The 26,110-nt window shown below is 43.9% G+C and overlaps 1 protein-coding gene and 1 long non-coding RNA gene across 2 annotated transcripts in view; one reads left to right on the top strand and one right to left on the bottom strand.

The window, feature by feature from the left end:
* Positions 1–26,110, top strand: part of LAMA1 (laminin subunit alpha 1) — a 171,295-nt gene that overhangs the window by 138,952 nt on the left and 6,233 nt on the right. Inside the window, exons 47-60 of the mRNA XM_032152780.2 lie at positions 1,309–1,459; positions 2,524–2,648; positions 8,220–8,370; positions 9,085–9,229; positions 9,710–9,851; positions 12,441–12,555; positions 12,741–12,914; positions 14,998–15,149; positions 15,819–16,004; positions 17,439–17,568; positions 18,724–18,836; positions 22,855–23,044; positions 24,567–24,725; positions 25,269–25,422. Of these exons, the coding sequence (XP_032008671.1) occupies positions 1,309–1,459; positions 2,524–2,648; positions 8,220–8,370; positions 9,085–9,229; positions 9,710–9,851; positions 12,441–12,555; positions 12,741–12,914; positions 14,998–15,149; positions 15,819–16,004; positions 17,439–17,568; positions 18,724–18,836; positions 22,855–23,044; positions 24,567–24,725; positions 25,269–25,422 (2,087 nt within the window). The remainder of the gene's footprint in view (positions 1–1,308; positions 1,460–2,523; positions 2,649–8,219; positions 8,371–9,084; positions 9,230–9,709; positions 9,852–12,440; positions 12,556–12,740; positions 12,915–14,997; positions 15,150–15,818; positions 16,005–17,438; positions 17,569–18,723; positions 18,837–22,854; positions 23,045–24,566; positions 24,726–25,268; positions 25,423–26,110) is intronic.
* Positions 16,789–19,528, bottom strand: LOC116468731 (uncharacterized). Its single transcript, XR_004248132.1, has 2 exons — positions 19,284–19,528; positions 16,789–18,823 (listed from the first exon to the last, which is right to left on the bottom strand). It is a non-coding gene; the product is annotated as an uncharacterized LOC116468731 (long non-coding RNA).

The raw sequence follows: 26,110 nt of genomic DNA, 5'->3' as shown, positions 1-26,110 counted from the left end.
CCTGGGTGACAGAGCGAGACTCCATCTCAAAAAAAAGAAAAAAAGAAATAAGCATTTGTTACAAGTGACAGAACTTCTTTTTTAAGGCTGAATAATAGTATTCCATTGTTTATTTGTGTATAAAAACACATTTTCTTTATCCATTCACACATTGATGGTTAATCATTCCACATCATATCCAAAAATCATAACATCATTTTGCACCTCAGAAGTATATACAACTATAATTTGACAATATATAATAAAAATTAATTCAAAAACAAGTTTTTTAAAAAACTTAAAGTTTGGATTTTTTTCTTACTGCAGGAGAAACAAACTTTGTTACTAAAATCAACAATCAGAAGAAGAAAAAACTGAAAAGCTTAGGTTACCTTTAGAATGTCTAAAATGTCTAAAAGTTTAGGTTACCTTTAGAGACCAGGCATGGTGGCTCACTCCCATAATCCCAGTGCTTCAGGAGGCCGAGGTGGGAGGATTATTTGAGCAACAAGGAGTTTGAGGTTAGCCTGGGCAACATAGTGAGACTCTGTCTCCAAAAAAAATTAAAAATTTATCCAATCACAGTGGTGTGTGCCTGTAGTCCTAGCCACTCGGGAGGTTCAGGCAGGGAATTGCTGGAGCACAGGAGGTCGAGGCTGCAGTGAGCAATGATCACACCACCGCATTCCAGTCTGGGTGACAGAGCAAGACCCTGCCTCTAAAAAAGTTAAAAAATAAAGAATGTTACTTTTAGAAAGTCTACGTGTAAGGCAGCCAACCTGGTAAAATTCCTCAGGAGAAAGGTGTAAGGTGCGGCATGGTAGACATGGCATGTGGCTGGCAGCACATTGCACATAGACAAGGACAGAAAATAAGGATGCAAGTGTGGGGGGGGGTGCATTTTCTTAAAATTCAGGCACAAAGCAAAATTCTTCTTTTTAAAATCCTTCTTCAGAGGTAATCACTTTTGAGCAGCTTTAAGTATATGTTTTCACTTTTCTATAACATTATGGTTTGTTTGGATTTTTTTATTTATAAAATGGGATAATATTTACGAAGTAGACATATCTTGAGATACAGTTTAGCTCATCTCAAAAGTTTTAAGCAGGGACACAACATGATGAAATTTCTGTTTCAGAAGAGCTGACTTCTGAAAGGCACTAAGAGCTGACTTCTGAAGGGCAGTAAGCAAGACTGGAAGCCAGGAGGCCAGCAGGGGGTGCTGTTGCAGGGCCCTTGGGGAGAAGCAGATGGTGGGTGTGAAGGAAACATGAGGATGTATGTGCGCTGACTCTGAAAGTTTCTTTTGCAATTCTTTGTGACTCTTAGATTTGGAAACATTGGTTCACTGAGTGTAAAGGAAATGAGCTCAAATCAAAAGCCACAAATAAAAACAAGTAAATCCCCTGGGACAGCTAATGTTCTGGATGTGAACAATTCCACACTAATGTTTGTTGGAGGTCTTGGAGGACAAATCAAGGTAACATTCTGAAAGTTCTTCTGAACAGGACTGATTGGCTGATTTTACCTATATATAAAAGTCATGGGCCGGGCATGGTGGCTCACACCTGTAATACCAGAACTTTGGGAGGCCAAGGCGGGCAGATCACCTGAGGTCCAGAGTTCAAGAACAGCCTGACCAACATGGAGAAACTCTGTCTCTACTAAAAATACAAAATTAGCCAGGGGTGGTGGTGCATGCCTGTAATCCCAGCTATGCAGGAGGCTGAGGTAGGAGAATCACTTGAACCCCAGGAGGCAGAGGTTGCGGTGAGCTGAGATCACACCCTTTCACTCCAGCCTGGGCAACAGGAGCGAAACTCTATCTCAAAAAAATTTTAAAAAAAGGCATATGTTTAGATGGTTGAATATATCCTAAGCAGATGAAGATGTTTCTGCTTGCTTTGTTTTGCTTCCTGACAGTTCCTCTGCAGAGTTAGGTTGGTTTTGTACAGTAAAGGGTAATGCTTAATCAGTAACAAATGGAGAAAAAGCCAGTGGCTCATCTTGCTGTTTGGGTTTCTTTCCCAGTGATGAACAGGAAATTCAGTGCTCAATGTTAATTTCTGTAAAGTTTCTTTATCTCTAGTCTAGCTCTAGTTAGTGGTTGATTAATACCAATTAGTGTTTAGCAAAAAAGCCCACCATATTTATTTTATTGTATCATTTCTCCTCTCACCAAATATAATTGCATTTTTTGGACCTGGTTCAAATTGGGAGTCCAGGTCTCAGGTCCAGCTGGGCCCTCACTACCAATCACATTCTCTGGCTCTCTGTTTTCTCACCCGTACAACACGATTTTCTCCATCAACCCTGGTCACTGAGATGATCGTTAAGATCCTGCCCAGTTGTTGCTCATTCTAGGATTCCACTTCATAACTGGAAGGAAATCCAGTGATTACAAACTGGCCTTTTTTCTAATGTTGCTCTCTCAAAATTTGGATCTGTTAGATTGAAGCTCCCAGAGAGTTTTGTGCACTTGGAGAATGTATTTTGCTTCATCAGCTTATATATGGGTTATGTTTGTTTGCTCGTTTGCATTAGAAATCTCCTGCTGTGAAGGTTACTCATTTTAAAGGTTGCTTGGGAGAGGCCTTCCTAAATGGAAAATCCATCGGCCTATGGAACTATATTGAAAGGGAAGGCAAGTGCCGTGGGTGCTTCGGAAGGTAAGATATCCTCATGGTTTAGCACATAGTATGTCATTCTGTTAACATCTGAGAAGTGCTGAAAGAATTTATTAATACACGCACGTCAAGGAATAGAGTTTGTGATATCGCTGGTAGGTGTTTAGCTGCCAATTACAAAGCCATGCTTTTTCATATGTTTATTGTCAAAAAAATAATCCTGTGACACTGGTATAATGTAGATTATACCAATCTACATTATATTATTATATTATATTATATTGTCAGATGGTATAATGTAGATTAGTTACTGAGAGAAGCACGGGTATCATTTTTAACCCTTTAAAAAGAAGTGTTTTTTTTTCCTATGTCTTGTATGCTTTGATCATGGATCATAAACCCTAAAAGTTTCAGACAATTTCTCAAACAACTTTCTGTCTCAGAGAGCCACAACCAAATCTTTATAAATCACTGTACATTTTTATTTTGAAAATACCTCCAAGGATAAGAATTTTTCATGTGTGGTCAGTTTTTACAGATAAGTACTTTCCAATTCCGAACCAAGTTCTATAATTCCAGAAAGAAAATGCATTAGGAAATAGAGAAAAACAAGTATCTTTCTGCATATATTGAAATAAAGGCATTCAATGACTTAACCTTACCAAGTGCAACATCTTCCACCCCCACCCATTATTTTATAACAAAATAACTGCAACCCTTTAAGTATATAAAACCTGTTTTCCATCACTTTAGTAATTAAAACAATAAATTGCCTTTTTCCATTAGAGAACTGTAACATCTGATATAATTTCTCTTGTCTGATGGGCTGCTCTGTCCAGTTGGATATTTGCAATTAACAGTGAGCACTGACAAGATCAGTTAAAGCAACTCACAGCACACTTAGAAACTCATGGGTGAATTTTTCATTTTGTCATTGTCAGGTCTGTAGTTTAAGCCTTCTCTTTTCCCCTCCCTTTGCTTGTTTAAAAAGTTAGGACCAGGTGGGCATGGTGGCTCAAGTCTGTAATCTCAGCACTTTGGGAGGCTGAGGCGGGCGGATCCCCTGAGGACAGGAGTTCGATACCAGCCTGATCAATATGGTGAAACTCCGTCTCTACTAAAAATACAAAAATTAGCTGGGCGTGGTGACACACGCATGCAGTCCCAGTTACTCGGGAGGCTGAGACAGGAGAATTGCTTGAACCCGGGAGGCAAAGGTTGCGGTGAGCCGAGATGGTGTCACTGCACTCCAGCATGGGTGACAGAGCGAGACTCCATCTCAAAAAAAAAAAAAAAAAAAAAGTTAGGACCAGAGGCTTGGTGATTGTAGCCTTAGGATTGAAAAAGAATATAGGATTTGGAGTTTTGAGTTTCTCAGGCTTCTAGCCCAGGTCCCCCACCAAAATTTTCTTCCCTGATTTTGGATAATAAGTCTCTTCACCTCACCGAGGTTTGGTTTCTTTTTCCAGAAAAGAAAAATGATCATCGTACTTGTCTTACCCACCTCTATAAATCATAGTGATGAACACACAACATGATGTGTGTGAAAATGCTTTATAAACTGGAAACACTACCAGTCTTCACCACTGGTCTCCTACAGTGATGTGGCTTTGCTTTGTGGGTAAATGTCACAGGATTTTTTTTTTTTAAATAAACGTGAAAAAGCATGGCTTTGTAATTGGCAGCTATGATAAAAAATGCTGTTGCCTCAGGAGGTAGTGACACGCCCTGCTCTAGAACTTCAGTGGAATGAGCACCTGAATTCAGGCTCTTTGATCTGCCACTTTTTCCTTATTCTGTGTTTCCAGCAAGGAACTCTTACAGCAATTTAGTAATTCTAACATGAAAAACACCCCGACCCCTAGACTCTATCCCCTCCACTGACCCCAGATCATTAACCTCACAGTTAGAAAGAAAAATGGTTAACAGAAATTAAACATTTCTAGTATGAAAAAGTCCCCCTGCTTTACCTGTGATGATATCCTCTATTTTCATCAGTCATTTCCAGAGGTATTTTGAAATCATTGACGTCAAACTACAGCACTGCATGAATTTAATGATTTCCGGCTCTTCTTTTTTTGTTGGGATGAGGAAGTCAGCTTTTTAGGTGGTCACATGTTTTGTTCCCCTTGAAATACCTGGCCTGCCACCAGATTTCCACACGCCCTGGACCTTTGGGTCAAAGATGCTGCCCTCCTGCCAACTCGAGACTGGCTCTTTGACGGAGGGCTGGCCACCCAGCTGAGCAGTAGAACCACATTGACTCATCAGCTCAACCAAACTAGGGTCTGATTAAATATGTTTTTCTGGGGACTGAACAAATCCGCTGTTATATTGGCCAACATTTCCAAAAATACGTGTTTCTAAAGAATACTAGTTTGGTGTAGGGTATTAATAGGTATTGTGTACTGATCATAAATGTTTGGGAAACACGGAGTTAAAAACATAAGCATGTTTCTTGGCTGTGAGGCTATCGGAGCCTTTCATTAGCATTAATATGCTAACATGCATGGTAACCCTGTCCTGGGGAGAGGCTAGAGTTACAGCATTTCCCAAACTCACTTGAGCTTGGGTACCTTTTTGAAAAGGTACCTCTGGGTGAGGCTCACGCCTGTAATCCCAGCACTTTGGGAGGCCAAGGCAGGTGGATTGAAAAAGATTAGCCAGGCGTAGTGGCGTGCACCTGTAGTCCCAGCTACTCCGGAGGCTGAGGTAGGAGGAGCACTTGAACCCCTGCACTTCTGCCTGGGTCACAGAATGAGATCCTGTCTCAAAAAAAAAAAAAAGGAAAGTGCATCTGGAGTTGCTTCTGCTTCGTAAAACATATTTTGTGAAGTGCTGATACAGGCACAGACTGGCACTTTATGTCTGTTTGTAAATTCATTGAACCGTCTTCATTTTAGGTAACATCCCCCACTGTACCCCTTCTCCTGTTAGATAAAAACTTTAGTTCAAGGAGTTAATACCCTAATTCTAGTAACAATCCATTTTAGCAGACTTAGATTATAATTCGTTGTCTCTTTCCGTTTGTGTATAATTTGCCATTATTAAATTATTAGCCCATCGATGTCCTCTAAATTTTTAAAAAATTTTTGACTGTTTACTCTTAAATGTGATTTATATTACCGAGTAAATGAATTGAAACTTTTTTATTCCTCTTTGAATATATTATTACACTTGTACATGGTGTCACTCTGTAATTATGAGCAATCTCTTATATTCTCAAAGGATACTACAAAATTAACCACTGATTCTAACAGTCCTCATCAAAATAAATATGGAAAGACCCTTTAATTAACAGGCGTAATCCTTGCATTATTTACAAGCGGACATTGTGACAGAGTGCTGGCTACGTGGCTGGCCTTTGACACGAGTCAGTCATATGTGTTGCGGGCCCTCTGCTAGGTACCGGCCATGTCCACATACATCACACGTTTATGTCCTCAGACATCTCATGGCCTAGGGGAAAATGCCCGTATAGAAAGCAGAAAATGCATGGGCTGTGGCAAGCGGCCAGAGTTGGAGAAGCAGCATCCCAAGCCCGGGCCAGGGTTATCTCACGCCCTCGCGTGATGGCAGCAGGGCATGCTAGTAGGTCAGCTCAGGATTATCCAGATCTCATGAGGGAGCCCTCGGAGGATCAGGGAGGTCTGGTGATTCTTCCAGACTCACAGGGCTGAGTGCTGGAGAGGGCGGACGCTCTCCTAATTCCAGGCTCCCACTTGAACCTGCGGGTGATGGTGGCATTTCCAAGGCTGGAACAGAGCTGTCCACAAAGTGCTGTGATGAACCGAGCTTTCATTTGTCCTGGGCCCTTACCAAGGCAGGGACCCACTTGGGGAACAGGCACCTGGGCCGACTATTGAGGCACGTGTGTCTCTGGTCATAGTCTGGAAGCCGGCAGGGGCTCTGGGAGAAGTTCAGGGGAGTGACTGACATGGGGACAAGCCTTCGGTCATGTTCAGTCATCATTTCATTTGAGGTCCCCTCTTTGTGGCCACCTCACTCCAGCAGGCCCTGTTGCGGGAGAGAACCCAGTAGCAGAGCGCCCTCCTTCTTGAGAGAGGAGGGCTCATAGGCTCTGGGGAGGCAGAAAGCCCCCGTGTTCTTGAGAGAGGAGGGCTCACAGGCTCTGGAGAGGGAAGGGCCATGCACTGAGGACCAAGACAGATTTCTGGAGTTTTTTTTGAAACCTGGCTTTGTGATTTCTTGGGATATGTCCTTGAACAAGGTACTTTAATCTTTGAGGCTCAGCTTTTCATGGGCAGAAATGAGGACCGGCCCATCGAGGACCTCCAAACACTGCAGAATGAGAGAAAACATCTGCTGTGTGCCAGGCACTGTTCTAAGAACTGCCTGGGGCAGCCCTCCCAGAGAGGTTTTATGGTCATCCCTGTTCTATAGATGAAGGAAAGGGCACACAGAGAGGTTAGGTGAGTTTTCCAAGTTCACACAGCTAGTATGTTGGGGACCTGGGATTTGAACCCTGGTAGTCTAGCTCTAGAGTCTCTATCCTCAGGCACATGCACTGTGGTTGGCCAAGAGGTAGAACAATGGAACATACGGCTAGGAAGCCACAGACTTAAGAATTAAAGAATTAAACCATAGTTGAAGAATTTATGCAGAGTGCATTTCTTTTAAGTTATAATTCCTCAAAAAGACCACATGATGGAAATTTTTGAAAAAGCAAGAGTGCAGGTAGTTATACATTTGAAACCTCAGGTTTCACAAAGCACTATTTTTTTTGGTTTTCTTTTATCATCCATGGAAACGATTTTACTGTTTGGTTAGACTGCCTTGCTTGGAAATGTGGCACTGAGTTTGGTTGTTACACCTCTAACTGGGAACAGTTCAAATTCTTACCCAAAAGCCATCCTCATCCAAGTTTCACTCTCAAGCCTTATGATAGTCCAGAAAATTATTTTTGGATCATAATTATGATCTGTTCCAGATGAATGGCTTTGTAATTGAATAGTGAGTCAAGTCAGCCTTTTGCTGTGTTGGGGGAGAAGACCAGAAAACACATTCACCTGAAAATGCCCTGGGCCGTATTATATCCCTGTTGTAACCCATGTTCTCATCTCTATAAGTATGATATATGGGTCTTTAAGCTCATCTTGCAGATTTTTGAGGATGTCAGTGATGATTGTTTCGTGAAGTGATGCTTCTGATATATGGGCACATACTTGCTTTCCATCGTAACTCTAGTTTCCCTAAGGTATTAATTAAAACTTCATCAGCAGAGTGAAAATGTCAGTATAAAAATTATTCTGAGTTAAGAGTTAAGAGAGGACAGTTATATTAAAGGAGATTAGAACAAATAAATCCAGTTGATAAACTGAAATATTTATAGCAGTTATCCTCCTGTAAAGAAATATCTTTTTACCACAATGAATACTGCCTACATTAACATTATTTTCCTTATAAAGCAGCTGGGCATTTGTCTTGCATCTTCACATGGCAAGCATATTTTTAAATATGATCATCTACCCTCGTTATGAAAGTATGGAACTAATAGCTCTACCGTGATCTTTGTGAAGGAGAACTTAGTGTGCTCTTGGTTCTTTCTACCCTCCTGAGAATGGATTCTATTTCATCTCTTCTGCTTTGCAGCTCCCAGAATGAAGACCCTTCCTTCCATTTTGACGGGAGTGGGTACTCTGTCGTGGAGAAGTCACTTCCGGCTACTGTGACCCAGATAATCATGCTTTTTAATACCTTTTCACCTAATGGACTTCTTCTCTACCTGGGTTCACACGGCACAGTAAGAGTCTTTATGGGGCCCTAGGCCCTACTGTATACACACATTCAGATTGCTATGTGGTTGTTTATGTTTAATGAGGATTTACTAATTAAATATGTACATATGTATACCATACAATTTTTATGAGCATATACTAGTATTAATATATGTGTGTGCTAAACAATTTCCTCATTTTAAATTATTTATTATCATTGTAGAACCTTTAGAAAAATATAGAAGAACACCAAGTAGAAACTAGCCCTCTAATCTTTATAGATATCAATTCAACAGTTGATATTAAATTTTGAGCTCAAATAATATGTCTTGTTCTGGGTTCACTGTGACCACCATGACATTGTTTGAATTCCATCCGTGGGAATTTCATGTTCTCGTTTGCATCTCATGGGCTGGTGATTTCTGTCTTTCAATCTTTTGGTTTTATTTTTTAGAACGGGCCCCTTGTCAGTCTGAATGAAAAAGATACAAGGAGATTCCATTTCTCTTACTGAATTGTAGATTTTGGTAACAACGGATGGCATTTCATTTATATTAGTGTAGTGTTCTAGAAAGCCTTCGTGGGCATTTTTGGTTTCGTAGCTGATAGACCTCTGGCTGTGGAGCCAGATCCAGTTTTCTCAGTTTGACTTTAGAAGGTTTCGGCCATCCCTGACTTGAAGGGAAAGGGAAACTTGGGATAAAGCTATAACCTGGGGAACTGTGTTCTCTTTTTTACAGAAAGACTTTTTATCCATTGAGCTGTTTCGTGGCAGAGTGAAGGTTATGACTGACCTGGGTTCAGGACCCCTTACCCTTTTGACAGACAGACGTTATAACAATGGAACCTGGTACAAAATTGCCTTCCAGCGAAACCGGAAGCAAGGTAGGGACACAGATGGACTCACCAGATTTCGGTCACTCTCATAAGAATAGAAATCTTCAAAATCAGCAGTCTTTTTTCCACAGTAGTTTTCTGGCTATTGAATGATAGTCTACTTGAAAGCCAGTGTTGTCTTTGGAATACTAACCAACAGGACTCACATTTTGCTGGAGGAGTGTTATACTCGTATTTGCCTGTGATTTCCGAGTGTGTTATTTAACATTAAATGCTGAATCGGAATCAAGAATCAAATTCATTCTATTCTCTTCCACATGCATACTGCTCTCATTTAGCAATGTGTATTGACTTTGATAGAAAGGATTTTCACTTGTCCTTCAATAGCCAAGAGCATTAGCTGATCAAATTCATAGAATCTAGAGAATATACGTTTGTAAATGAACTTTGTTGTCAGAAGTTTGCATTTTACCTTAACATGGAAAGGAATTTTCCTTTTCTTATCTCTTGCCTGTGCTCTCCTTTTAGGAGTCCTAGCAGTTATCGATGCCTATAACACCAGTAATAAAGAAACCAAGCAGGGCGAGACTCCAGGAGCATCTTCCGACCTCAACCGCCTAGACAAGGACCCGATTTATGTGGGTGGATTACCAAGGTCAAGAGTTGTAAGGTATGATATTAAACTGCAGAATTTTCATGTCCCTGATTTCCAACTGTATTAGCTTGCTAGGGCTGAGAATGGATTGTATCACAAGCCAGGTGGCTTAAACAACAAAAATTTATTCTTTCCCAGTTCTAGAGGCTGCAAGTCCAAAAGCAAGGTGTTGCCAGGGCTTGCTTCCTTTTGAGGGCTATGAGAGAGAATCTGTTCCATGCTCCTAGCTTCTGGTCGCCCCAGGGATTCCTTGGCCTGGGTCCTGTGTCCACATTTCCCCTTTTTATAAGGACAACAGTCATGTTGCATAAAGACTTCCCCTAATGACCTCATCCTAACTTGATTACCTCTGCAAAGACCCTTTTTCCAAATGAAGGTCACATTCACACATAAGGAGGATCAAGACTACCACATCTTTTGGGAAGACACGGTTCAACCTGTAACATCTGCTTTTATTTATTCAAAGTACTCTATGCCATATGACTTGAGAAGTAAAGCAGGCCTTCTGCAGAAAAATTAGTGATTTTATATGTATTGTCTTTAGAACATCTAAATCCTGTTACCGTGCAATATTTGGAGACCCTACTTGCTGTCATACTTCATCCCCCTCTCTAGACATTTTAGAGAAGTAGATCTCTTTTAAGTCAAAAAGAAAGAAAAAAAAAGAAATCATGCTTTCTGCAGACTTTGGATTCTCCTTTGTGTGGTTAGACTGAATAATGTATGTGCAAGTTGAAAGACCAGCATCAAGAAGTGGAATGAAATGGCACAGGACACACAATGGAATCCTTGTGTAAGACTGATGCATGTTGAGCTTTGTGACTTTAATGATTTACAGAAACTTTGTGTGGCTGGTTCATTGTCCTCAGTTTTGTAATTTTGGTTGTAATTAAACTCTAAGGTTCTTTCACACCATTAAAAAAAGACACTTATGAAAGTCCAATAGTCAACGTAAGACAGCTTGCAGGGAGTGGGGTCATTAAATGTCCAAACTGGGCCATTCAGCGTAGTGGTTAGCAAATGTCCATTTTTAGCAGTGCTCTGTCTTTAGATCAGGTTCTTTTATAGAATCCTCTTATATGGCACAGAGCTGGAGCCATTCAGTTGCTATGATGAGCAGCCTTTTGTAGAGAGAGCCACTTCTCCACTGTGCCCCTTCTCTTTGCCAGGAATCTTGGAAAGTCCCAAGGAACATAGTTTGCAACCACAGCCACCTCCTGGTCTTAGAATTGAATCCATTTAAACCTCAGGGGAGTTGGTCACTTGCTAAGTCTTACCTCCCTGCCAAGACGGAGCCAGGACTGGAAGCTGTCTCTGGATCCCATCCCAGATTCATGCCCTGTCATGCTGGGACCAGGACTGGGGTGTTCCTGTAGCCTCAGCTATGTCCTAGTACATCTGGACTTCGCCCAGACGGCCCAGTGTAGACAACGCAGGAAAGGACAGAAGCCCATATCACAGATGTTCTCAGTAGAAGAGACTTAGGTGTCATCAAAGCCAGCCTCCTTGTTTACGTGGAAAGAACTTGAGATCCAGAAAGGTTGAAATTTGTCCAAAATCATGTAGTTGCTTAATGGTCCATAGCTCATTGTTCAACATGAGAAAAAAAAAATGAGGTGTGACTGTAACAGGAAATCATGTTATTGCAAAGCTCTCCTGTGAAGAGCTGGCACAGAAGAGTGCAGCTGGGAGATGTTCAGTGGTCTCCATATTTTGGAAATTAGAGCTGGACTGCATTAAAGCCTGACCTCAGCCAGGAGTGTGGAGACTTCTGGTAAGAAAAATATGATATTGACTTGAACATTGAGAAATAGAGTTTCGGATAATCCCAGACTTCACCAAATGCAGTTACTTCCTTTAGGACAAAGTTCATAGATAGGCAACGTAAACAACAGCCAATGACTTCCTTTTCTAGCAGTCAGATCCTGGGAAATAGCATTACCTGCACTTGTCCCCATGGGAAGCATTCTACTCTACATGGAGACTGGATTGTAATCTATGTGCTGCAATGCACTGTGCACTGTCTTTCTTATAATTGGCCTGTGTTTTCTGTAGGTAGCCATCCAAGTAACCAAGCTCACTAAGTTTGATCCCTTTCTGTAGTCCTAAAGAGAGTAAGAGAGTATTTGTTTGACCTGAAGTTCTCACTATCAATATTGCTCTTAGAGGGAGGCCAAGACATTTCTGCAGAGTAACACATGGAAACAGGTTTTCCGGAAGTATAGGGTTTTTTCCCCTTTTTCTTTTTTTGGGGGGCAGGATCTTGCTCTGTCACCCAGGCTGGAGTGCGGTGGAACAATCATGGCTCAATGCAGCCTCAAACTCCTGGGCTCAGGCAATCCTCCTGCCTCAGTCTCTGGGACTACAAGTGCATGCTACCATGCCTGGCTAATTTTTTATTTTTTGTGGAGACAGGGTCTCACTATGTTGCCCAGGCTGGTCTCAAACTCACGGGCTCAGGTGATCCTTCCGCCTCAGCCTTCCAAAGTGCTGGGATTACAGGCATAAGCCACTGTGCCTTGTCCAGTGGCTTTGTATTCCTTCTTTCAAAAATGGAATTTAAAAATCCAAATTTTGTGGTTGTTCTCATGCCCTTCCCTACAGGAGAGGTGTCACCACCAAAAGCTTTGTGGGCTGCATCAAGAACCTGGAAATATCCAGATCAACCTTTGACTTACTCAGAAATTCCTATGGAGTGAGAAAAGGCTGTTCACTGGAGGTAGGAAACATTGTTATTAATATTCAAATGAGTTTCCATAAGTGTCCATTGATTTATCAACATCATAACACAACAAACCAGTGGGGATAGAAAAGAGATGACGGGGAAACCAGCAGTGTCCTCCCCGCGGAAGGTTTGGCCGCAGCTAGGAACTCACCATGCTGTTTCATCTCCTCTTTGTCCAGCCCATCCGGAGTGTTAGCTTCTTGAAAGGCGGCTACGTTGAATTGCCACCCAAGTCTTTGTCACCAGAATCGGAATGGCTGGTAACATTTGCCACCACGAACAGCAGTGGCATCATCCTGGCTGCCCTCGGCAGGGATGTGGAGAAGCGGGGTGATCGTGAGGAAGCACACGTGGTGAGTAGCGCCGGTTCTCCTGAGCCCCGAGCTCGGGAAATGACTTTGGGAAACAATGAATGGAAAATGACTGACTCATAAACATTTATTGTCGCTGTGTTCCTGGTTGTTTATGGATGTGCATTTTCAATAAGTAAAAGTTATTGTTGCTGAATGTCGTCCCCTTATGAATCAATGATTTCTCATATTGCATAATCCATCTTCCTTGTCTAGTGACTGAGGAAAAAGTTATTTGCTGTCTACCTCTAATTTTTTAAAAACCCATTCAGATGGCATATACCGAGTTTTCTTCCCCATGTTGTGGTCATTTCACTTCATTCCAGGGCCAAAACAGCAGTGCTTAAATCCTGTTGAGGTCTTCAGTCTACTGCTAGATGAAGCAAGACTTTCTTTATCTATTATAGGATTGAAAGGAGCAGCGAGGGAAATGTGGGCTGTGATAAGCACAGTAAACTAACAGGGGGAGAGAGAGAAATGATGACCATTTTCCTTATTTATATTCCATTTCAAGAGCATAGGTGATATTTCCCCATTCTCGGCTCAAATTTGTGTCTATCACATAGTTTGAAGAGACTTTACAGAATGTTAGCACACTGTCTTAATCAAGTTGAGTCCATGCAGCTAAAATCTATAGAATGCCACCTTGTACTCTGCAAGGTACTTTACAGACATTGCTGTGTAATTATTACAACCATGCTGCAAGGGGAATGCTGCTTCCTACATTTTGCTGAGGAAGAAATGTGTTCAGAGAGCCTGGTAAACCTGACCAAGGTCCCACCACTGGTATGAGTCACAGTCAGGACTGGAACACAAGTTTGCAGAACCCAAACGTGTCACGACATACTTGGGGAAGGGCTGAAAGTGACTAAGACTGGTTAATGAGCTCCATTGATCTTTTTTCTTTTTTAGTTGAGCTGAAATTTATATAACCTAAAATCGACCATTTCAAAGTGAACAATTCGGCAGCATTTAGTGCATTCACAATGTTACAAGGCCACCTTTTCTATCTAGTTGCAAACATTTTCATCACTCAAAAGCCTATGCCATTGATTAGTCACTCCCCATTCTCCTCTCTCCCCACCCCTGGCAACCATCAATTTGCTTTCTGTCTCTATAGATGGATTTACTATTCTGGATATTTTGTACAAATGGAATCATATGATGTCTTGCGTCTTTCACTTAGCATGTCTTTGAAGTTCATCCCCATTGGAGCATGGATCAGTACTTCTTTCCTTTTTATGGCTAAGTAATATTCCACTGTATATACATACCACAGTTTGTTCATCAGTTCCTTCATGGATGAACTTTGGGGCATTTTTGCCTTTTAGCTATTATGAATAAATGCTGCTATGAACTTATGTGGATAAGTATTTGTTTAAGTCCCTGTCTTCAGTTCTTCTGGGTATATATTTAGGAGTGGAATCACTGGTCATATGGTAATTCTATGTTTAACTTTTTGAGGAACTGCCAAACTTCTTCTCCATTAGTCTTAGTAAGGTTGCTTTCAAATCAAAGTGTGCTTACTAAGTCAGCAAAAAGGAATGATATTAGCCATTGCTAGCAAGGGTATTGTGAGATCTCCCATTCCAATCCTCCTAGTGCATAAACTACCTCTTTTCAATGTGTCAAAAAAAATTAAAAGCTTTAAATATTTTCACATCCTTCAGATGTTTAATTCTACTTTTCATAATGTTGGAAACAATATCACAGGCAAAACAATTAAATATTCATATGTATGGTAATAAAATTTGGAAACTACTTTAAATTTCATTGATAAAAAGACAAATTACAATATATCTACTTATTGGTATCTAATGTAGCAATAAACAATAAGTATGAGGCAATGCAGAATGGAAATGTTTGAAATCTTCAGCAATAATAGCACAATGCAGAATATAAATTATATGAACAGAGATTAGAAAGTAACATACAAAATTTAAAATTGTGACAGCTGATAAGATTCTTAAGGAATTGCTCTACTCACTTGATGTTAATCTTCTCACGTTATCTTCATAAGATGAAAGTTTTCTAAATCGTATAGTAATGTGTTTTGTCTGGGAAATTCTCTATGCAGCCTCCCCAGCCCTTCTTTTCCATCATGCTGATCGGAGGCAACGTTGAGGTACATGTCAATCCTGGGGATGGGACAGGCCTGAGAAAAGCTCTCCTGCATGCTCCCACGGGTACATGCAGCGACGGACAAGTGCATTCCATCTCCTTGCTCAGGAATCGGAGGTACTTGTACGCGGCCAGGCAGTGTGTAATGAGGGTGTGGTGAGCTCAGAGGGAATGCGGAGGAACCTTGCGGTGCTGCCCTGGGGGGCTAGTGACTGGGGTCATCAGCATCCAAATAATTCTAGAACCTTGCTAGGATTCTTCCTGGGAACCAGTTTCATCTGCTTTGTAATAAGATACTTGTAGAATTTTTATAATTAAACAACTTTAACTCTGCCCTTTACTGGGGCCCAGCATAAATTGTCTTTACAGTGGATTGATTCTGTGGCAAATAGTACTACACTATTAGTAAATAGTATTATATCAATAGTAAATAGCACTATATCAACATTACTGTATATTTCCCTCCAAAACTGTAGACGGAATGCTTTAAAAGCACACTGGGCATTTTCATCATAGGTAAAGAGGTTAAAAAAAAAAAGAAAAAACCTCTCCAAAAAGCAATCTCATTCAATGGATATTTAATAACATTCCATTTGTTTCTGAAAAATGTTCAATTGTGAGTTTTAATTTTCAAGATTCACCTTTTTGCTCACAGTGTCTTGTTAAAATGCACCTTTAGGGAACTTTTATTATTCAGTGAGAACTTGTGGGAATTATGGACTAAAATGGAATTATTACTTCATTATGTTTAAAGCTTTTCATCTACTTTCTCCATTGGTCTTTTAGAATTATCACTGTCCAATTGGATGAGAACAATCCTGTGGAAATGAAGTTGGGCCCATTAGTAGAAAGCAGGACGATAAATGTGTCCAATCTGTACGTCGGGGGAATTCCAGAGGGAGAGGGGACATCGCTGCTCACAATGAGAAGATCGTTCCATGGCTGTATCAAAAACCTGATCTTCAATTTGGAGTAAGTGTACCTGCTCTCTGCATGTTCTTGCACTTTCTGACCTTTCATGGTGAGTGCTAACACTAATCTGAAATCTCATTTTACTGTTTGAGATTGAAAACTTTGCAAGTTCCCGAATAATGAGTGAACCCCATTGTTCTATCATGAAAGTCTCCCCAAATGGATTTTATTGGATTAGAATGTTAGACAGATCTGGTCATCATACTTTAAAAACCATCGTGAACATTAGCTCTCTGTGACTGTCCATAAAGAGCCGGGATTTAAATATATTTTTGACATGCATTTGAAGGAACATAGGGATTTTGTGATGTAAGTCTCTTGCTGTCTTGAGAGCATTGCTTTGAAGGAGCTGTTTACTATGGGGCTACTAGCAGCTTCAGGTTATTAATGGCTTCCCCAAAAACAATTACTGTATAATTAAGAACTGGAAGCCTCCATTCCCTGTGTGGAGCTCATGATGAGGAAAAGCACTGACATGTGCCCATGAGCAGTTCATTCCTCCTTGCTCACCCTCTGCCTCTAGACAGGGTGCTGATGGGACACAAACTGTGCTCTGCTCTGTGGGACCAGCATCTGCCCAGGAGAACCTGGAAGTACCCTGGGCATCAGGAAATTGAAGCTCCCTCCTGGCTGGGTCACTGACTTGCCTAGTGACCTTGAACAAAGACTTGGATCTTTCATGGTCACAGTGTCCTTATCTGTGATACTACCTCTTAGGAGTCCCTGAAATTTGCAAGAATAAAACATAGCACTGGGTTTCAATACAATCGTGTCAGAGGTCTGGTTTAGATTTTTGTACAGGTTTATGTTTATTTCCCCAGTTGTCCGTTCATTCATTCATTCATTCATTCATTAATGAGGCATCTTCATGCTCCTGAAAGTCATGGGTTTGTGGACTTGGTAGAGCAGAAACGTTTCTGTGGAGTTCCCAGCTGTGCCTGGGAAAGTGCCAGGGGGACCTGTGCGGGCACAGGACACAGCACAGTTGCTGCAGAGTGAAGGTGCATGTGACAAGTGTAGCCCATGACCTCCTGGCGAGGGGAAGCATGTAAACGAGAAATCAGTATTTCGTGGAGGTCACTGTGCAGCGCTTGGTAACTAGAGATAAAAACGTGTCCCTGAGGCAGCCCAGTCAAGGCTGCAGGTGGAGGTGATGGCATCACAGCCGACCTGGGGGGTGCTCAGGAATGGCCAGGGTCTGACATGGGGATACGCTAGGCTGGGTGCCATTGCAAGCAGAAGCATCAGACGAGAAATATTAAGATAGTATGTCTGGACTCTGAGTCACAGTGAAGGATTGGCACTTTGGTTACTCTAAGAGAAATATATACATGGTTTTTAATTGATTTTCATTGTACAGTTATCAGATGACGTGGGTTCATGGACTGGTTTGTGATATCCTAATTTTGAAAACACTCTCTTGTTTCTACCTAGACTTTTGGATTTCAACAGTGCAGTTGGCCATGAGCAAGTCGACTTGGACACCTGCTGGCTGTCAGAAAGGCCTAAGCCGGCTCCCGATGCAGAGGACAGCAAGCTCTTGCCAGAGCCCCGGGCTTTTCCAGTAGGAGCGGCTTCCTTTACTATCAGTCAGGTCCAGTCAGCAAAGGAGGGCCTAGGACAGGGGGAGTTAAAATGGGGCCTTGCTGTAAAGGTGCCTGCGAAAGCTGGAGCTGGAGCTGGAGCGGTGCTAAAAATCAGAGCGGGGACAGGGTGGGAAAGGGTGCCTCAAGCAACTCGGATGACACAGCCCAATCCATAGATTGTAGGCCCCAACACCCAGGCCGCGCATCAGGTATATAATATGCTTTTGGCAGAGCTTCTATAGGGACTCATTATCAATTTACATTTAGCCAGGAAAGCATGAAAATAAGTACTTCATGTAAAGTCATTGTGCACATATTTGTTGCTTAAAAAAAAAAAGATTCAATTCATTAGGAAAAGCCAGTCTGGCCACATATTTTGAATGGCAGCCATTGTTATTTTTCATTTTCTCCCCCTTCTGCTTTCTCTGTTTCCCTGGTTTAAAGGGTTCACTCTAATAATTTAGTAGATGGCAGAAGCATTCAAGAGCAGGACCTTCTGAGCAGGGCGAGGCTTTGGGTTCAGGGCAGTTTTCATGGTAGCATCTGCCCGTGCTGAACCAGAAAACAGCATCTGGGATCCCCGTGACTTGGGCACTCTCAGGGCAGCCCGCAGATGGTTGCATGGGGTTCAGGGGCCCTTCCCACCTGGCTCCTCTTGTCTGCACCCTGCCCTGTCAGTGTGGACCTAGGGTCACACTCTGAGGCCCTGCAAAACGTCACCTGTGGGCACCTCCAGTTTTCCAGTACCTGGTCCACAGCTCATCTCGGCAGCTGCATCCTCAGGGCCATTCCCAAAACCTCAGGTCATGGCAGGGGCCTAGGGGGACAGCAAGGCCTTTGCCCCTTAAGCATGGTAAAAATTCGTAGGAGAGACTTCAGTGTCCTTACGAATTTCAGTGAAGCTGAATGGGATTAAGGTGAAAGACAGAAGCTCTAAGTGCTTTCCTCAGGGAGATAAAGCGCTGGCGAGTGCATCATTTAAACCGAAGATGGAGCGAGCGCCAACAGGCATTGGTGGTGGTTGCTGTTCTGATGGGATTGCTTCATAGGTGGCTCTTCATGGCGGAACACGCATGCGTCAGTGGGGTTCGGGCTGCGGGTGGCGGCTGAGTGTCCCTGTGTGTCTCTTACAGGAACACTGTGTGGCGGATGCAGCTCTGGAGTACGTTCCCGGCGCTCACCAGTTTGGTCTCACACAAAACAGCCATTTCATCTTGCCTTTTAATCAGTCGGCTGTCAGAAAGAAGTAGGTATCATTCTAACATCCTTATGTGGCGTCTCATTGCTAGATGTATGGGGGTGTTCTGCAGCCACAGAGTCTTTTCCAAAAGAAGCTGCTTTTATTTTATGATGAAGTGCTTGATTTGCAACCAAATGGCAAAGAGAAGGCAAACAGATAGGAATTCAGCATTGGTGCAAATCACAACACTTTCATGGTGGTTCACTGGGGAGTCTGTGGTTTCTGCCTTTCCCCTTCTGGAGGGTGGCCGGCTTCCCCTCTCTGTGTGCATGTAAGGAAGTGTGTGGGCATCTAAATTAAGCCTCCTGGATCTATTATTGTTTGGACTTTCAACCCCATTCCACTTTAAGCATCCCCTAGTCTGATGTCTTTGTCTACCCAAACTCTTACACTGTGGTGGCCAAAATCCCGGGTGCCACACCCACTCCTCTCTGCGCCTTCTGGCCCTCATACCTGCCTGTCCCTGGGACTCTTCTGCCAAGGGAAGATCTCAAGGCCTGGAGCTTGGGGCTCCTGGACTTCATGTTGCTCCTCTCGCCTCCTGCAGTCCTCCAGCTCTCCTGCCAGGCTTGCCTGCAGACTCTGCCATGCCCTGCCCATCTTGTTGTCATTGGCTGTGAGTGCCACCCTGTCATACCCCCTTAGACCTGGGCTCCTGTCTGTCTTCTGCAGCTCCTACCATCACTCTCTGTGAATTCAACAGCAGCCGCCTAACAGCTGACCTTTCCATGCTCAAACTGTGATCTGTGGAAGGTCTTTCCCTGCTCCCTCCTCAACCAGCCTCTCCCATGGCCATACCCTTGATTTCTTTGCAGGTATCCATCCCTCCCATGGTCTTGACTTTAAAAGCCTCCTATTAGCCAACCTCTTTCTTCTCGTCTCCACTCTGTGCCTCCCGACTCCTGCAGTTTCTCAGCTGCATGGAGGCCTCTAAGCCGCTAGCCCTAATGCCCTCCCACCACCGTCTCCCCTCTTCTCTAGCCCCACATCACAATTCATCCCCTAGATAGGTTCCAGGCCAACAGGTGTTCCCCTGCAAAATCCCTTAACCCTTTGTCTCTCCCACTCCTGCGAGCACAGGTGAAAGCCAACATTCCACCTTCTCTGTGCCGGAACCCACATGGGAGACCAAGGCCGAGAAGATGGATGTCTCCTTCCTAGCTGGTTTGAGCTGGATATCATGGCCGCCAATCTCAGATGGAGCCTCCAGACGACATGGGGAGCCAGTGCATTGCTCTAATATGTTCATGGTTTTTATTCTCCATGACTACTTGCTCATAGCTGCTCTTAGCTCAGAGCCCTGTGCACCACAGCCTCTCTTCCCAACCCAGCTGATGACTTGCTTCATTGAGAAGAAAGAGCTCCTTCATCTGTCCACCACCAAAAAGACCAGCCCCTGCTTTTGTTCCTGACCCTCTATCTCTTCTTCTGCTACCACAGATGAAGGGTCCTTGTTCCTAGCGAAGCCCACCCAGCCAGCCCCAGCTTGTCCTCTGGATCCCATCCACTCTCTCCTCCCTAGGACGTGCACAGCAGCCACTTCTCTCTCCTCAGTGCACACTCCCACCAGCACACAGACACCGCCATCACCCCATCGTCAGCAGTGACAGCAAGAGCAGCAAACTGTTGTGCTGGAGGTTGACACAGAGATTTTTACACAGATGACCTAATTTACTCCTCATAATTCTCCTATGAGGAAGGTATTATTATTATCTCCATTTTACAGATAAGGAGATTGAGGTATAGGGAGCCTGAGGCATCTGCCCAAAGTCACACAGCTGGTAAATGGTAGAGCTGGGGTTCGAACCCAGGCCTGGTAGCTCCAGAGTCTGTGCCTGTACAGTAGTTTCCCCTTCTCCTCGAGGGATATGTTCCAGGACCCCCAGTGGCTGTCTGAAACCTTGGCTAGTACCTAAACGTCATATACACTGTGTTTTCCGATGCATGCATTTCTATGATAAAGTTGAATTTATAAATTAGGCACAGGAAGAGTTTAACAATAACTAATAATAAAATAGAAGAATTATAACAATATGCCAGCATCACTCCTCTTGTGCCTTATGGGCATTACTGAGTAAAATCAGGGTGACCTGAACACAAGCCCCGCTGTACTGCCACAGTCGATCTGTGAACCTAGACAGCTATAAAGTGACCAATGGGCCCATGGCTCCTGTGGCGTGGATCCACTGGACACAGGCAGACATGGCTCCTATGGCATGGATCCGCTGGACACAGGCAGAGACGGCTCATACAGCGTGGATCCGCTGGACACAGACAGGATTCACTTCCTGGTCAGGACCGAGTGGGATGGCATGAGATCTCATCACGCTACTCAGAGTGATGCCCAATTTAAAACTTACGTATTATTTATTTCCATAACTTCCCATTTAGTATTTTCAGACCTCAGTTGACTGCAGGTAACTGAAACCTCAAAAAGTGAAACCTTGGAAGGCAAAACCACAAATAAGAAGGGACTGCTGTAACCTCTGTGCTCCACTCAATCTCTCACTTTGACCTCTAAAGCAGAACCCCCCAGGAGACGCCACATCCCCCCCACACACATGCATAGTACCTGGCTCTGTTTCCCAGCAAGGCTCTTGAAAGAGCTGCCCTTTCCTCAGGGACTGTTTCCTCATTTAACCCTCTGGTCAGCCTCCCGCACACCCCCAGCTGCTCTTGAGAGAGTTACTCGAGACCCCTGTGCAGCTACATGGTGTGGGGCCCCCTGCACTGGGCTCTCAGCAGCCCCTGGACTTCCTTGGCTGTCACAGACGCACACTCTCCTGGTTCCCTGCTCTCTCTTGGCCCACCTTCCTCAGTCTCCCAGCTGAGAGTGCTGGGCCCTTCCACACACTCTCCACAGGATGGCCTTCTATGTTCCGATCCCCTTAAAATGCCACCTAGATACGGCAGCACCTACCTGGTAGCTCTGGCCTCCACTTAGAACTTGGGATTTGTGGGCCCACCAGCCACTCGAGATCTGCATGTGGACTGGGACAGGTTCCAGGTCACTGGACATCTCTGTGTGGACTGGAACAGGCTCCTGGGCCTCATCACCCCGAATGGAATTCACATGCTTCCCTCAGTCCTGCTCTCCTGCTCTTTGCCGTTGCTGCGGGCACAATCACCATTCACCTGGTTGCCCAAGGCCTAAGCCTAGAGGCTATTTTTTATTTCACTTTTTCTCACTCTCCAAATCCAGTCCATTGGCAAATCCTCTTGCTTCTTCCTCCAGAACATTTCCTGAATCTGTTCTGAGTCCCTGCCGCCACCCTGGTCTAAGCCACCCACTCCTCCCTGTTGGCTGTCGTAACAGCTGCCTGATGGGGCCCGCTTCACCCCTGACCCCCTGACCTGTTCTTCAGTTTAGACAGAGGATCTCTTAAAGGAATTCTTGGCCACTCCCCCTTTCAAAGCCCTCCTGTGACTTCCCACTGTGCCGAAAATCCAAACACCCTCAAAGCCCCGCCTCCCTCTGATGGAGCCACATCCACCCTCGTCCTGTCCCTGGGTGCTCCAGGTTCCTCTGACGGGGCCCACCCAGGCGCAGCCTTCCTCCACACCTGCAGTGGCTCTGGTTCCCCCGCGGCCTCAGATGGGCTTCCTGCTGTCCCCTGCCATCAAGCCCTGACTTTGCAGGGGCTTGCCCTTTCTGTCATTCAGACCTCAGCTGAAATACCAGCTTTGCAGAGTTACCCTCGTTGACTACTTAAGGTAGCCACGGATTGGCCTCTACAGGACCCACTTTAACTCTCTGATGTGTTTCTGTATTAGTTTCATGAGCAAAGGGATCTTCCTCTTTGTTCACGGCTTTATCCTCATCCTAAAACAGTTCCCGGCAGACAGAGGTACGCGGTAAGAACTCGTTAAATAAATGGACGTGTAAATGGATGAAGGAATGAATACCCCTCTCTCCTGAGATGTTCAGTGTAAACGCCGAAACAATTGTTGAGTTCTCTTTTGAGGTTTTAAAAATGAAAAGTAAAAGTTTCCTTTCTCAATGCTGAGCCCTTGTTTTCCCCAGGCTCTCGGTTGAGCTAAGTATCCGCACGTTCGCCTCCAGCGGCCTGATTTACTACATGGCTCATCAGAACCAAGCAGACTACGCCGTGCTCCAGCTGCACGGGGGCCGCCTCCACTTCATGTTTGACCTTGGCAAAGGCAGAACAAAGGTCTCTCACCCTGCACTGCTCAGCGATGGCAAGTGGCACACGGTACGATCTCAGGAGGCTTGTGGTGGCTGCTTCTGAGTTCTGTTCCATCTATCACTCAGGTTCACTCCATTTCTCAAAGGCACATTATCCCCATTAATCTCTATTTCGCCTTGTGTGTCTGGTGTCTCCCCCAGAGACTACAAGTCTTGAAGGCAGGGATCTTTTCTGCTTCTGAAATATCCCCAGGGCCTTGCTTAGTACATGACATGAAACAGACATTCAGCAAACATTGGCGGGATGAACAAAAGGTACTAGACATGTTCTTGCCTTGCCAAGGAGTATGTAAAGCCTAGCCTCCCCTCGTGGCATTTGCTTTCTGATAACCAGGACTCTGGAGCACTTTCTGGTGTGCAGCATGCTTTACCTGTGCCTGTAATCGGCCAGCTGGGTTGTTCTTGTCCACTGCCCAGAAAAGCAAATGCACTAAGAATGGCAGGTTTTACAGCAAAGAAAGAGTTTAATTATTGCAGAGGCAACTTGCCAGGAGATAATTCTCAAAGCTGCCTCCCCAAGAATTCAAGGACTAGGGTTAAAACCTCGTGTAAACAAGGATAGTTTGGCAGCCGGGGCATAAGGAATGGCAAATGCTGGTTGATTGGATTAGGGAAGAAACCATAGGGGGTCGAAGTTGTCTTCTTGTGCTGAGCCAGTTCCTGGGTAGGGGTTACTGCTCTGGGTGGTGCCAGTTGGTTCATACTGAATGCAAAGTCTGAAAAATATCTCAAATGCTAGTCCTAGGTTTTACAATAGCGGTGTTATCTATATGGGGCAGTTGGAGAAGGTATAACACTTATGACTATTGGCTACGTGATTGCTAAGCAGTAAGTAGTTTAAAAAGGCAAATTATAAATGATGACTGGTTAGAGTTTATGCCTACATCTTAGCAGGAAAAACAATGGCTGGTTAGAGTTTATGCCTGTATCTTAGCAGAATTCAGGCCCCTATCACAATTCCAACCTTGTGGCATTTCCTTAATTTTACAAAGGCGATTTTGGTCCCTGAGCAAGGAGGGAGTTAGTTTTGGGGAGGGACTGTTATCATCTTTGTTTTAAACTGTCAACTAAATTCCTCCCATTTTGGGAAGGGACTGTTATCATCTTTGGTTTAAAGTTAAACTATCCACTAAATTTCTTCCATTTCCGGAAGGGACTGTTACCATCTTTGTTTTAAACTATCAACTAAATTCCTCCCATAGCTAGAATGAATTAGCAAAGACAGCTTATGAGGTTAGAAGCAGGATAGAGTCAGTTATGTCAGATTCCTCTTACTGTCATCATCTTTCTATATCAGATTTCTTTCACTGTTATAGTTTTTGCAAAGGCAGTTTCATACCTGCTTCCTCTCTTCTGCCAGGCTTATCCGCTTTTCATCACCAACTGTCTAAAAATTTGAACCATCCTTTAGCATTGCATTCAGGTTGTTACAGCTCTCAGAAACAGATGTCGCATCTGTTAAAGTTTATACATCTGTTAAAGTTTTCTCAGATTCCTTAAAAATTATGCGTGTTTTCACTTTGCTGTAGGTCAAGACAGACTATGTTAAAAGAAAAGGCTTCATAACTGTTGACGGCCAAGAGTCCCCCACGGTGACCGTGGTGGGAGATGGGACCATGCTGGATGTGGAGGGTTTGTTCTACCTAGGAGGCCTGCCCTCCCAGTACCAGGCCAGGAAAATTGGAAATGTAAGCAGCATTTTCCATACTGACATTTTACCTTCGCTGTGGTTGTGTTTATTTTGTAGAAGAGCATACCTCACGGCATCTTTATGTTTAAATTACCTTGTTTGAAACTGGGGCTTGTAAAGAGGTTTACTTTGCAGGCATGTCCACAGATCGTGTGCCAGAGCCGCCCGTCAGAACCTGATCGGTCTTTCTAGCCTGTTAGTTAATGAATATCTCCCTTTCCACAGCCACATGGCCACAGCACAATTCAGGGAAGCCCAGCAAATGCGTATTTGCACATTAGTAAACTCAGCATGTTTCGATTTCCATGATATTTCACTAAAATAATAGAAAACACTTCCACTGCATTGTTAGCAAAGATACTCAATGGTAGCTCTAACTTAGACATTCATGTGAAGTATTGTGGCAATTAAAGTTTTAAAACAAAAAGATGACATTTTAATGTGTTTTGTTGAGACCAATATGATGAAGTGGAAGGAAAATCTGTCCAAGCCCTTCTCGTTAGAATCATCACCATCTACTCCTGCATGTCGTTTGTCTTAGATCACCCACAGCATCCCTGCCTGCATTGGGGATGTGACAGTTAACAGCAAACAGCTGGACAAGGACAGCCCGGTGTCCGCCTTCACGGTGAACAGGTGCTACGCAGTGGCCCAGGAAGGAACATTCTTTGACGGAAGCGGATATGCAGCTCTTGGTATGTGTTAGCAACACTCTCGAAGGCAGTCCCCGGATGAGTCTGTACTCTAAAGTGATGCGGATCCAAGAGTATAAGACAGGACCCACTGGATAAGGCTGCAGGAAAACCACGTTGAGTTCAGTATTCCAGTTGATTCCTAATTTCTTGGCGTAAAAAGCCTTCTCAGGTCTTGGGCTATATGGATGGCCTGACAAAGTCTCCCCCAAGCAGTGGTATGACTCCTGACAGAGGCCAGACATGGGGTGCTAGTTTCATCTATAGTTTCCCCAGGTTCTGTAATGCACACTTACTGTCCAAGTTAAGAAAGGGCTTTGAATTAAAAATCAGCAGCATAAAATGTCTAGACCAGCTGGCGCCAGGGAAGCTGTGCAGAAGTTTGGGTGGGGAAAAGGGGGAAGCCAGCAGAACACCTCTCGTTCACTCTGGGCTTCCTTTCTCCTGTTCCTGGGGCCCAGGCCCCAGCCCTGCTGGGCAGCCCCCTCAGTGGCCTCAGCTCCCCTTCCACCCCCCCAGCTCTGGGCATACCACCTTCTCCCCTTTTCCCTTCAGCCCTGGGCATGGTAACAACTGCCTGCTGTTGCCAATAGCGCCAGTGTGGCTCCTCGGCTTTTTTATCACCTGAATTAAAAAATCATTCCATTCAATCCCCACCTTTAACAAACTTAGTATGGACTCTGATACACTC

This window comes from Hylobates moloch, unplaced genomic scaffold (genome assembly GCF_009828535.3).
Source record: "Hylobates moloch isolate HMO894 unplaced genomic scaffold, HMol_V3 SCAFFOLD_5, whole genome shotgun sequence".
Taxonomy (NCBI): Eukaryota; Metazoa; Chordata; class Mammalia; order Primates; family Hylobatidae; genus Hylobates; species Hylobates moloch.
Note: the sequence above shows the minus strand (reverse complement) of the source record. Positions and strands in the feature narration are given on the sequence as shown.